Source organism: Manis pentadactyla, chromosome 8 (genome assembly GCF_030020395.1).
Source record: "Manis pentadactyla isolate mManPen7 chromosome 8, mManPen7.hap1, whole genome shotgun sequence".
Lineage (NCBI taxonomy): Eukaryota > Metazoa > Chordata > Mammalia > Pholidota > Manidae > Manis > Manis pentadactyla.
The window spans coordinates 108,708,078-108,720,589 of record NC_080026.1 but is presented as its reverse complement, the minus strand read 5'-3'; the positions used below and the strand labels follow the sequence as shown (position 1 = coordinate 108,720,589).

Below are 12,512 nucleotides of genomic sequence, written 5' to 3'. Positions count from 1 at the left end.
AGCTCCATCCTTCCTGATGCACACCATAGCCACAGGCTCCCACGCTGCACCTGGCACACAGAAGTCACTGTAGAATAATTTGTTGAGCAAATACATAATGCAATGGAATTGCTGGGCTGTGTCCTTAGGAACCCTTAACTGCATTGTCATGTGAACCAAGGGATGTCTGTGCCCAGCTGTGGCAGAGTCTTCAGGACACAAGTGGACTACAGGGTTAGCAGGCTAGAGGCTCGCACCGCCAGCAGGTGAGCACATGCCCATGTGCAACCAGGCACACTGCCCACTGCCCAGGCTGTACACATGGATGTGCTCAACTCAGGTGTCCCATGTGGACAGAGGACGTCTCCCGGGACACCTGCTCAACCCTGCTAACACTCTGCAGTTCTGACAACACTATGCCATCTGGCCACATAGCTCCAGCTCAGGGGACCCGGCCCCCTCCTGAAAGCACTGGCTGCATCACAGCCCTCCAGTGACTCTGATTTGGGCAGATAACAGCCACCTGCAGTATTGGAGGAAGAGGGATACACATCCCTCCTGGCCCTCTGTCTTCCTCCAGCATTGCTCCATGCATCTAGGGCAGAGTACGCAAGGCTGCAAAAATCTAGTGTGGAGAAAGAGCACAACTTTTACAGTGGACTTTTCTGAGGCAAATATTACTGTGATTCAGAGTTCAAAATAGAACCCCTGAAACACAGAGGGACCCCTCTCCTTCCTTCTGCCTCTGGAATTCATGCATGCATCCCATAGACATGTGCTTGGAGCTTCCTGAGAGCCAGGCACTGTGTTAGATGCTGTGGGAAATTCAAATATGAATAATGCATGTTCCAAGCCTGCAAAACACTCAGTCTAACTGGGGAGATAAGGGACATTCATACAGAGCCTTAGCACAGGCAGAAAGTGATAAAGGCAGAGCAGGAAGTCATTGCTTCCAGCAAGATGATCAGGGAGGGCTTGGAGGAGGGACATTCAAAAGGGACTGGAACCTTGGGTAGCATCCAGAACTCAGAAACCCAGGGCCATTGGAAGGGAAGGGAAGGTCAGTTGAAGGTAGCTATGTCCCTGCCCCTTCTCCATCCATCAACCACCCTTCCCCAGGCTGTCTATATTTCATCCATTAGAGAAGGAAAAATCAATATTTACCAACGTAAATTAAAACCCAAAAAGGGAACGGGCTCTGTGAGCAGAGTGGCTCCAAAGGCATCCAGGTGGTGGCCCATGTACAGCAGGACCTGGGGATGCTCAGGGGACAGAGAATGGAGCAAGTAGGCATCACCTAGGTCCAGGGGTCCCGGTGGGGCCTCACCAGCATGTTACTCACCCATGAACGGGCCTGTCTCCTCTCCTGCAGCGTCATCCGCAGGGATCATGGTGACCCCCTCCTTGAGGAGCTCAATCCTGGCGATGCCTTGGAGCCTGAGGGCCGGGGCACAGGTGAGGGAACCTGAGGGCTCCAGCCTGCACTCCCCCCCACTCCTGGGCTCCATGCTGCCCCTACCCTGGGTGAGGGCAGGAGGGACTGGGCCCCAGATCCCTCTGCAGGGCTCCTCCTGTCCCTGCCACTCAGAGGGCTGAGTGCCCAGGTCCACTGGGAGCAGAGGAGGAGCAGCCCTGGGAGCACCAGGCAGGAAGCAGAGGAGGGGAGGGTCCCAGGGAGGTGGGGCGGGGTCTGGGAATCCATGGGCCCTAGTTTTCTGGTGACTTGATGGGTGGGAATGGAAAGGGGAGGGTGGGGGTTTTGCAGTCAGACCTGTCCCTTCTTGTCATTCAGCCAGGTGTCAGAAAAAGACCACTCAATCAGGATTCCCAAGACCCGGTCCGGCCATTGCTTTGCTTTGTGATCTTAGATAAGCTGCTTCTTGTTCTCCACATCCATAAAATGGGGATAATTATATCTGCCCTCCTGTCCTCTCTGGTTTGTAGTGAGAACCAAAAGGAGACTGTGTACATGCAAACACTTGATAAACTGACAAAAACAGTAGTAGAAAGATCAGGAAGAATCCTCGTGGCCTGAGTAATTTGCACGCATTATCTCCATGCAAAAGTCCAGGAGAAGGAAAGGAACCCCTCTCCTGTGAATTCCTATCATGAGCCAGCTGCTAGAAAACAGCGGAGATGATGGCCTCAAGCCCCAGTCTTCCCAGTGCTATGTTCTCTGCCTCCCACCCTCAGGCACACACCCCACGACATGACACTGGCTGGGAGCCTCTCTCCCTGGTGGGTCTCCTGGCCAGTGGCCAAAGTGAAGTCTGTGTTGTTGCAGGGGGCGTGGTGACAGACTTCGATGGAGATGGGATGCTGGACCTCATCTTGTCCCACGGGGAGTCCATGGCTCAGCCGCTGTCTGTCTTCCGGGGGAGCCAGGTGGGCATGGACCTTGGGGCCCACAGCGCCCAGCCTGGTGAACTCCAGGGCCTAGGGTGGGTGAACACAGAGAAGCCCGAATGCTGCTTGACCGGCGTGGTGGGAAATGGGAACCCCAGGGCCTGGAGGAAGGAAATAAATTCCTAGCAGTGCAGTAAACCTCTAAGAAAGGCTGCCTCCTGGGAGAAGCCCTTTGCCCCTCTGCCATCCACTGGCACTTCTCCAGAAACTGTCTTTCCTGGGTCTGTTGGCTTTTTCCTCCCCTCCCTCCTCTGCCCCTTTTCTTCTCTTCCTCGTCTCCCTCTCCCCCTCTTCTCCCTTACCTCGCTGCTCCTCATGCCTGCCCGACTGATGCTGGGGCCTGCCTCCCTCCCTACAGGGCTTCAGCAACAACTGGCTGCGAGTGGTCCCTCGGACCCGGTTCGGGGCCTTCGCCAGGGGCGCTAAGGTCGTGCTCTACACCAAGAAGAGCGGGGCCCACCTGAGGATCATCGACGGTGGCTCAGGCTACCTGTGCGAGATGGAGCCCGTGGCACACTTTGGCTTAGGTGAGTCAGGACCGGGGGAGGCGCTGGGAAGTGAGCTGTTGTCGGGGACAGCAGGTCCTGAAGCTGCATCCCCAGTGTGCTGAGTGATGGAGGACTCACAGCCCAGCAGCTTCCAGGATCCACGGTACAGTGACAGCGTGGCCAACTCCGCTATTGGAGGCAGCCCTGCCCTGAGAGGAGCCTGAGCCCGAGAGGGAGTTTCATGCCCCGCCCCTTGCAGGGCTCCCCACTCAGGTGCCTCTGTTGTAGTTCACCTCCCACGCTCAGAGTATTTAATCCTCCATTTGTCCAAGGCTATGGCCTCGTTCTTCAAACATTGGCCTGCACCTAACTTGTCCAAACCAGCTGTTTCCCTAGCCTCTTGGGAGTTGGCTTGGTGATTAAAGTCTCACCAAACCCCTGGGGCCTTCCCTTGGCTAGAAGTCTTGGGGAAGCCATGCATTCTCAGTGAGAGTGATGTCACCCTCAAGGGTGTAAAACTGGTTACTGGCTGGGAGAGGGAAAGTGAAAAAAATCCTATTTTTTTATATGTAAGAAGGTACAGATATAGAGTATATCTGCAGTATTAATGAGATATCAGTACACACCTATTAGAACAGCTAAAATAAAAATCGTGACAATACCAAATCCTGGTAAGGATGTGGAGAAACTAGATCTCTCATTCATTGCTGGTGAGATTGTAAAATGTTACAGCTACTTTGGAAAATAATTTGGTAGTTTCTTTAAAAACAAAAAGCCAAATACACAACTACTATGCGACAATTGCACTCCTGGGCATTTATCCCAGACAAATGAAAACTTATGTCCACATAAAAATCTATACAAGATTGTTCACAGTGGCTTTCTCTGTAATAAACCACACTGGAAACAACCTAGCTGTCCTCCAGTAGGTTAATGGTTCAGCACACTGTGGTCCATCTACACCATGGACTACTACTCAGCAATAAAAAGGAATGAACTATTGACACATGCAGCAAGTGGAATGACTCTCGGGGGCATTAATGGTAAGTGGGAAAAAAGGCTAATCTCAAAAGGTCACATACTGTTGATTCCATTTATGTAATATTCTCAAAAGGACAAAATTAGAGAAGCAGAACATAGATCAGTGGTTGCCGGGGATTGGGAATGGTGAAAAGGACAGGGGTGGGGGTGACTGTGAAGGGATAGCGCACGGGAGGGCCTCGTGGTGATGGAGCCATTCTGGGTCTTCATGGTGGTGGTAGGTGCACAAATGTACACGTGTGAAGTTATGTGTAAACAGCATAAAACTATATGCACACATTGTACCAATGTCGCTTTCCTGGTTTTGAGATTGTGCTGTAGTTATGTAAGATGTCACCACTGAGGGAAACTGGACGAAAGACACAGGACCTCTCTGTACTATCTTTGCAACTTCCTGACTCTGTAATTATTTCAAACTATAATGTTTTTAAAGAAAAGCTTGGGGGAGAGAACTAGGGGAAAAAAGACTAAAAAGCCTTCTTGAAAGGAGGGGCAATAATGGAAAAAATGTTGAGCAACGCTGGGGGAGCCAAGAGTGCCTTTACTGAATCACAATGGTTAAGAAAGCATTTGAGTCAGATATACCCAGGTTCAAAATCAAACACCCTCCCCTATCTGTTAGCATGTCATAAGGTGGTTGAATATTACTGTGAAAAGAATAGCCAATATGGTCTCCAATTAATAAATATATATGGATATGTTGATATTATACACACATGATATGTGCATAGAAAAAAAGTGAAAGAAAATGCAAAAAGTGTGAACAGTGGTTCTTTCTGAGTGGCTGGGTTAATGTAGGAACTCCTACTCATTCCAGGCACGGCAGCAGTTTACTCTTATTATTTCATTTCATCCTCATGACCACCCTGTGAGATGTGCATTCTTTATCCCCATTCTGTAAAGGAAAAGCTGAGGGTCAGGACAACTAAGAAACCTGCCCAAGTTCACATGACAGGTAAATGGCAAGGTGGGGGGATTGAAATCCAGACCTGCCTGAATATGTAATCGTTATTGTCTTCTATATGTTTTCGTGTGTGTTTTCCCGTTTTTATAGGCCCACATAGTATTTATGTAGTCTGAAAAAGAAAAAGATAAATATTTTGGGGACCCAAAAAAGGCCTGGTTTGATAAGCATCTTCCTGGACTATTTCACCCTGGATGGGTCTGCACTGCAGTCGGAGTGTTTAAGGCTTTTAAAGCAGCCATTTTCTATGCTGGCCCTAAAGGTACAAGATGACTTAAATACAGAGTCTTTCTTGTAAAAGAGCTGTCACCAATGTTAACCAAGCACTTAGTATGTGCCAGGCACTGGGCTATGAGCTTTGCATCAGATACCTCATTCCATTCTTACCACAACATGATAAATCATGACCTCCATTTCCCAGGCCAGGAAACTGAGGCTGAGGTTAAGTAACCTGCCCCAAATCACACCTCCAGAAAGCAGGGAAGGCTGGATTGGACCTAACCCCTTGGGCATCATAGTCTGAGCTCTTGACCACTGTGACTCTATGGCTCATGGCTGCTCTGGGTGGGGCCAGCAGGGCCGCCCTCCAGCCCTGCCTCTCTCTTCCTGGACACCCACAGCCCCTCAGGCAGCAGGTGACCCAGGTGAGGCCATCCAAGCACCAAGGTGACTGCCATAGTGGATGTTTATCCAGGTATCTGGCTGGACATCCCATGGGTTTTAAGATGCAGGTTATGGGCTTCACTGGGTGTCTTCTCTGGCCAGTGTCTGCCCCTGCTGAGAGGACAGAACTGCTTCTTGAACTGAGCAGCCTCAGCTGGTCATTTGATGGGGTCCCAGGGGCCCACAGGCCTTGTCGCCTCTTCACAGCTGTGCACCCTTGCAGGGTTATGGACACCGCTAGCTGGGAGCCCCTCCTGGTGGCCGATTCTTGCTCATGTGCAAGGCCACGGGGTTTGTCCTGGGTCTGAACTCTGGCTTAAAGTGTTCTACGTATCTCCCTGCAGACTCCTCTCTGTTACCAAGATCCACTCCCAGAGAAGCACTGCAAGAAGGCTGCTCTTGGGGATCGGCCACTGCCTTGGGCCTGGCAGTGAGACACGCCAAGGTGGCTCAGCAGGCTGCAGGGCCAGCAGCCCAGGGCACAGTGAAGGGCAGCCGGGCTCCAGCCCTGCAGTTCTGAGGCTGCACATCCATGAGGATCTCCTTCGTGGATGGAGCACAGAGCTGGCCTTCCCGCTAGAGGGAGCAGCCAGCAGTGGGATGGGGGGAGATGGGAAAGGCCTCCTGGAAGGAAGGGTTGAGGGAGGAGAGAACAGTGGGGAGACAGACAGACTGAGGGAGGGGACCAAGAGGCACGGAGAGACGCGGGACAGAGACACATGAGACAAAGAAGAGATGCTCCCTGCTCTCCAGGCTCACAGGCCAGAGCAAGAGGCAGATGGACGCAGGAACCAGCACACAGGGCAGCTTTGGAAGTGCCGTCTTGCAGGCCCAGTGCCTGTGAGAGGGCTGGGCAGGAGAAATTAGTTCTACTCTGGGGCGGCTTTCCCAGAAAGTGGGCCTAGCGCTAGGTCTAGAAGGATGGCAGGAATTTAGAAGGTGTGAGTGGGTGCTCAGGAGAGCATCCCAGGGGCGGGGCTGGCTTGAACAAAGGCCCAGCATGTCCACAGTACAGGAACAGGTGGGAGTGGAGCCCAGAGAGGGAGGCCAGTGCCGAAGTGGGGGGGTGCCCGAGCCAGGCTGGAGGGGCAGACAGAACAGAGGCAGGAAGCCAAAGCCAGGTGTGCTGTGGGAGGCAGGGCTGCAAAGACACCGAGGAGCCACTAGCAGAGGCAGTCCCCTGGCACCAGGAGCCTGCAGGGAGAGCCTCACTTGCAGTTGTTCTTAGAAGGATTTAATTTTTTTTTCTGATTGGAAGAATAATGTGTATGGGTTATAGGAAAATTAGAAAATATCACATCATAAAAAAAGCAGGTAAAAACAGCCCATAATCTCACCACTATGGAATATTCAGTAGAAAGTAACCTGTTCTCCCTTTTCCATTACCCCTACCCCATACCACTTGATTCACTGAATCAGTACTTATTTCCTGAGCACCTACTATGAGATGATCACTAGGCAAAGCTTCTAGTGGAAGGAGGAGGAACAGATAATAAGTAAGTAACATAATAACTAGGTAAAGAAAAAGTTTGATGCTCAGGGCTATGAAGAAAGGAAATGCAGAACATGGTAAGAGGATCAGGAGTTGTGGGGAGGCCGGGAGCAGCTTTAAATATGGTGGTCAGGGTGGCCTCTTCCCAGTTTCATGCGTTCATTTTCACAACATACAAAGGAGCACATTGATAGATAAGTACTCCTTGCCACTTTTCAAAATTATTACTGTTGATCCTTGAACAACACAGGGCTTAGGGGCAGCAGCCCCCTGTACAGTCAGAAATCCGAGTATAACTTTTGACTCCCCAAAAATTTAACTGCTGGTAGTCTGGTATTGACCAGAAGCCTTACTGATACCAGTCGATGAACACATGTCTGGCAGGTAATGTGTATTATATACTGTTCTTCCAATAAAGTGAACTAGAGAAAATATTTTTCAAATCATCAGAAATCTCCAAAAAATGTCCCAATATATTTTTGAAAAAGATCTGCATGTAAGTGGTCCCACACAGTTCAAACCTGTTTTGTTCAAGGGTCAACTGTATACTCTTCCTATTATTCCCAAACCTGCTTCCTTTTTCTCTTAATAATATATCCTGGACATCCTTCCAAGTCTGCACGTATCTCCTACGTTTTCCTCCAGTGCTGTGCTGTACTTCCTTGTGTGGTGGCATTTGTAATTTATTTAACAAGTCTCCTATTGACATACAGTCTGATGGTTCCAATCCTAAGCAGTTTGCTTCTTGGCGTTTGGGGTGAGACAGGGCCTGACCAGAACGTGAATGCAAGAAAGCCCTGCCTTGCCCAGCTGACCCTGCTCCCAGCCTCCCTCCACAAATCACCCCCTGCCTCCTCCTGACCTGGCAGCAAGGTGTGGTGGGCATGTGGTACATGGACATGTGTGTGGGTGCATATGTGCTCTCAGCAGACCGCCTCCTGCCTTCCCCTCATGCACTGTCCACCTCATCCCTGTGCTGGCTGGGGATGTGCCCAGAGCAGCAGGCCTTGCTCGGTCAGCACAGAGCTGTGGTCCCAGGACTCAGCTTCTCAGACCTACAGGTGTTCTCCCGAGGGTCCGGGCTGCATCACATCACACAGGGACTGCTCAGGGACCTCACTGGATGTTTCCCTCTCCGGGGAAGCCCAGAGGGCCCGCTGTGCTGTGCAGAGAGCTCCACACCTCACGCTGTAGAGCTGTCCTTCCTGGGCATCAGCCCCACCCTACCCACCCCTGCTCAGTGGGGTCCCTGGCCTGTTCCGCAGCCCCTCTCCATCCTGCTCCAGCCTTTCCCTGCTCCTCCTGGTGCAGATGGCCCACCACGATCATAGTAAGTGTTTCTGTTCTCAGCGCTTCTTGACTGCTTCACTGCACCTGGTCGCTCCCAACCTACCTCCTAGCTACTCACACCCACCCCTGCATATCCCACACTCTGGCTGTTTCCTAGCAGACAGCTGAGACTGCTGAACCAAACCAGAAATGGCAACAGGCCCCAGTCATCTCCTTGCCTCTGCCAGCCTCTCCTGGGGGGCTCACCCACTCAGCCAGCCCACCCCAGGCACTGATGGGACACCCCACTGCCACTGCCACACACACACACCGCCTTTCTTTCAGCTAATTGTCTGCAAGTGACTCAGAGCTGCCTCCAAGCCGCCCGGTGCTCATTTAGGGAAGGAAAATTCAATGGCCCACATAAAAATTGCTTTATTAAAGTGCAAAAATATTCCACCAACTGTATTCCCACCATCTGTTTCGCTTGTAATTTTTCTGAAAAGAGCAATTCTCTGTGCCTCCTTGGCCTTTGTCCTTTAACAGCTGCCAGGGGCAACTCCCTGCTGCTCTTGACCTCCCAGCTGTGCTCGTTAATGGGGTCTCCTCTGCTCACTGACCAGGTCCCCGACACACGGGCCTGGAAGACAGGCCAGCTTAAAGGCTGCCCTTGTGCAGTGTCTGGGAGCTGGGCCCGCTCACTTGTGTGGCTGCGTGAAGACCTGAGACATCTGGGTCAAAGGGAACAGCCGGGCCTGGGGACAGGAGCCTGGGATTCCAGTCCTAGCTTAGTCACCTGCAAGTCACTTCACCTTGTCAAGCTTAAGTGTCTACATGTAGAGAGTGGGGATAAAAATGCCTGTCTTGCAAAGTAGACAGGAGAATTCAAGTTGGCTACCCAGATAAAGACTCCACAATTCCTCCCCATCTCCTCTCCCACCCACCCACCTAACACACATTCTCATACTCTGCTTCCCCGACTTTGAACTTCTCCCTGATCTTCAAACACTTGGGCCCTTTTCATACCTCTGTAGCTTTGCCCATGCTGTGCACCCTGCCTGGAATGTTCCTTTCTTCCCTTCCCTGCCTCACAATCTCTTATTCCTACTGCAGCACCTAAATGAAATGACTTTTAACATCTGCCTCTCTCACCAAATGCTCCCAATGCTATGGCTGCCCTTTCCCAGCTTATTATAACAACCACTGTGTTCATTGCCCTCCAGACTCAGCTCCTCAGGATGGGGCCTGGGTCTGTCTCCTTCCCGCAAAGTCCCAGATCCCTCCATAATGTGTGGCCTCTGGTGGGACTGGGGGTGGGGTGGGCAGCAGGAACAAGGGCAGAGCCAACACGGGCTTGGGGGTCAGACGTTCCCTAGCTGCGTTAACTACGAGCCATTCATGTCACATCTCCAAGTCTCAACTCCCTCATCTCTAGAATGGAAAGTATAAAACTAGTGCCTTCCTCATGGCACTGCCATGAGGATCCAATATGCTAGCAGCAAGAATCTCCTGGTACAGTTTGGAGTACCTGTACCCCTGTATTATTGCCAAAGAGTGAAAACCCTTTGAGACCTGCAGAGTGTCCCCCATGCCTGAAGAACCCTGCTAAAGGTCACAGTCATCCAGGGCAGGGCTCACAGTCCAAGGCAGAAGGACTAGGTCACACCCCAGTCTTACAGATGAGGAAACTCGGGCGCCAGGGGGTGCCCAAGGCAACAGAATAATCAACAGCAGAGCAGGGAGTTCTCTTGAGACCTGTGGTCCTTGGCTTCATTATGTCAGCCCCTGAGCCTCCCTGGGTCTGGAGGGAGAAAGCAGCACTCAAAACTCCATGCTGCAAATACAGGATGTAAATTTGTGATCGTCTATGAATATTTGACAACTCTTTTGAGTTATTTGTGGCACTTCAGTCAGGCTGGAAAATGTATTCATGTAGCTATTCTGTTGGCTTAGGTGAGAAATATTTGCTGCTCTTTGTCTCCTTTTTGATGGAAACATGTTTACTTTTTACATATGCCACTTAATTTGGGAACTGTAACACCCTAAAAATGCCAAACCCTCTTTAAGAGACTACTTCAAAACAGAAAAGTCTGCAGATGACACCCCTGCTCCAATCCCATTTCCACACCCCTTCCCCAAAAGGAATTATTGTAGAAGGAGGGAGTGGTGGAATAGGCATTTATGAGAATTGTTTTCTGGCTTAAAAAAGTAAACCCCAGAACCAGTAAGGCCAGGCCTGGAAGGGGAGAGTCTCTGTGGGAAGAGAAGCTGCCTGGTGCTCAGGGGGGGGGTCTCCGCTCCAGGAGCTGCTGCCTGGTACATGAGGTAAACAGGAGAATTCTTCTGGAGTGTGGCAGCTGGTCCCTGCCCTCATTAACTCGCAGCAGTGAGGCAAAAGGAAACCAGAGTGGATCAGGAAGCCGGGGGACACAGCTAGCAAGGTGCCACCTCCTCGGAGAGCCCCATACTGATGTGCTGGGACTGGGCCCGGTACACCATGTAGTTCCGGCCCCCGACCCCAGAACAGACCTCCACACCTACACATAGGCCCCCTCAAAGTCCAGACACAGCTTTCAACCCTTTTCCAAATTATGGGAACCCTCTTTACACATGTTTCACAGACTACTCTCTGCTCCCATGGGACTATCACTATAAATTCTATTGCTGGACAATAATGACCAAAAGCCTCCATAAATTCAACAGCTCCTTCCAGTCTCACTTTTTTTCGAGAGTATCTGTATATACTATATATATCTCCTACCTGTGCTCAGCACTGCACTCCTTCCCAGCTGACTGACCAGAACAGCCTCTCCCTGCAGGGGAGGTCCAGCTCATCCGCCTCCCCAGCCCGATCCACCACCATCAGCCTGACCAGTGACGGCCGTTGCCTTAAGTGGAGAGATGGAGCCGACTCTGACAATCCCCAAACACCTGACCAATCTTTCCAGCCTGCTTTCTGCCAGTGATGTAACTACTATTTTAAGGATGTGTGTGGATGCATTCACCGTGAATACTCTCTGAGCTTCACCATTAGTGTTTGTAAACATCTCAGCTCTGTAGAATGGTCTTTCTCCTGTGCCCTTCACCTTCTCGTTCTTTACAACCTTGGCTGTTATTTAGAGCTCAGCTCAAGTGCCTTCTCCCCAAGAGATTGTCCCTTGCCCCCCTAACTAGAATAGGCCCCCAGCCAACCCCCAGTTCCCCTTTGTACTGTGGCCCTATTTTTCTTTTCTTCACAGACTTGTCAATATATCTCACATTATTATTTTGTGCATCTGCTTGCCTGTTTATCCCCGCTAGAGTGAAAGCTCCTAAAAACTGGGACACTCCCAGTGACAAAAGAAAGCCTGGCCCCTAGCAGGCTATAAACATAAATATGCATAAGTGAAAACACAAAAATGACATGCCAGCAATTACATAGCAGGTCATCTGCAGAGCTGGTATTTGTCCTCAGCTCTGCCAGATGCCCAGCCTCCACCGTGTTCTTCCCAACATGTCCGATAAGTGATACAGTCAAGATTTGAACCCAGGGTACCAAAGTCAACCTGCTCGCCACCAAGCTTTACCCTTTTTCCTGAAACAGCCTCATGCTGACTGGCCTATCCATCAGAATGTAAGTCCCAGAGCTGTGCTGCCCAATATGGTAGCTGGTAGCCACTAGCCATGTGTGGCTATTTAAATATAAATTAATTTTAATTAGATAGAATTTAAATTCCATTCTCCTTCCATCCCACAGGGAAGGATGAAGCCAGCAGCGTGGAGGTGACATGGCCAGATGGCAAGATGGCAAGCCGGAGCGTGGCCAGTGGGGAGATGAACTCAGTGTTGGAGATCCCTTACCCCCGGGATGAGGACAGACTTCAGGACCCAGCCCCACTGGAGGTGAGCCACGGCATCTGGGCCTCAGGACCAGAAAAGCATGCCTTGCCCACAACTTCATGGGCTGAAGCTGGATTCCCAGGTACCTGCAGATTCTGACTCTACAATGATGGAAATCTTAGCAAAGGGCAGGCTTCCTAATGATCCCTCCATTTGTAGTTTGCACAGTGGTATCACAACCACATCTCTTCTGCTCCTCACTAAACTATTTGGAAGGGCAAGTATTTTTGCACGCATTCTACAAGGGAGGAAAACCAAGACCAAGAGAGAGCCCACCAAGGCTACAACAGCCAGCTGTGAGCAGAGTTAGGAAGTAACCTCAAGTCTTCTG

General features: G+C 50.9%; 1 protein-coding gene across 5 annotated transcripts in view; it reads left to right on the top strand.

Annotated features, from left to right (window-relative positions):
- The window catches only part of CRTAC1 (cartilage acidic protein 1), a 155,885-nt gene that overhangs the window by 126,574 nt on the left and 16,799 nt on the right, over window positions 1–12,512 (top strand). For all 5 annotated transcript variants that reach the window (XM_036886496.2, XM_036886494.2, XM_036886492.2 and 2 more), the window contains 4 exons: window positions 1,352–1,434; window positions 2,264–2,364; window positions 2,744–2,912; window positions 12,039–12,184. In XM_036886496.2, coding sequence (XP_036742391.2) covers window positions 1,352–1,434; window positions 2,264–2,364; window positions 2,744–2,912; window positions 12,039–12,184 — 499 coding nt within the window. The remainder of the gene's footprint in view (window positions 1–1,351; window positions 1,435–2,263; window positions 2,365–2,743; window positions 2,913–12,038; window positions 12,185–12,512) is intronic.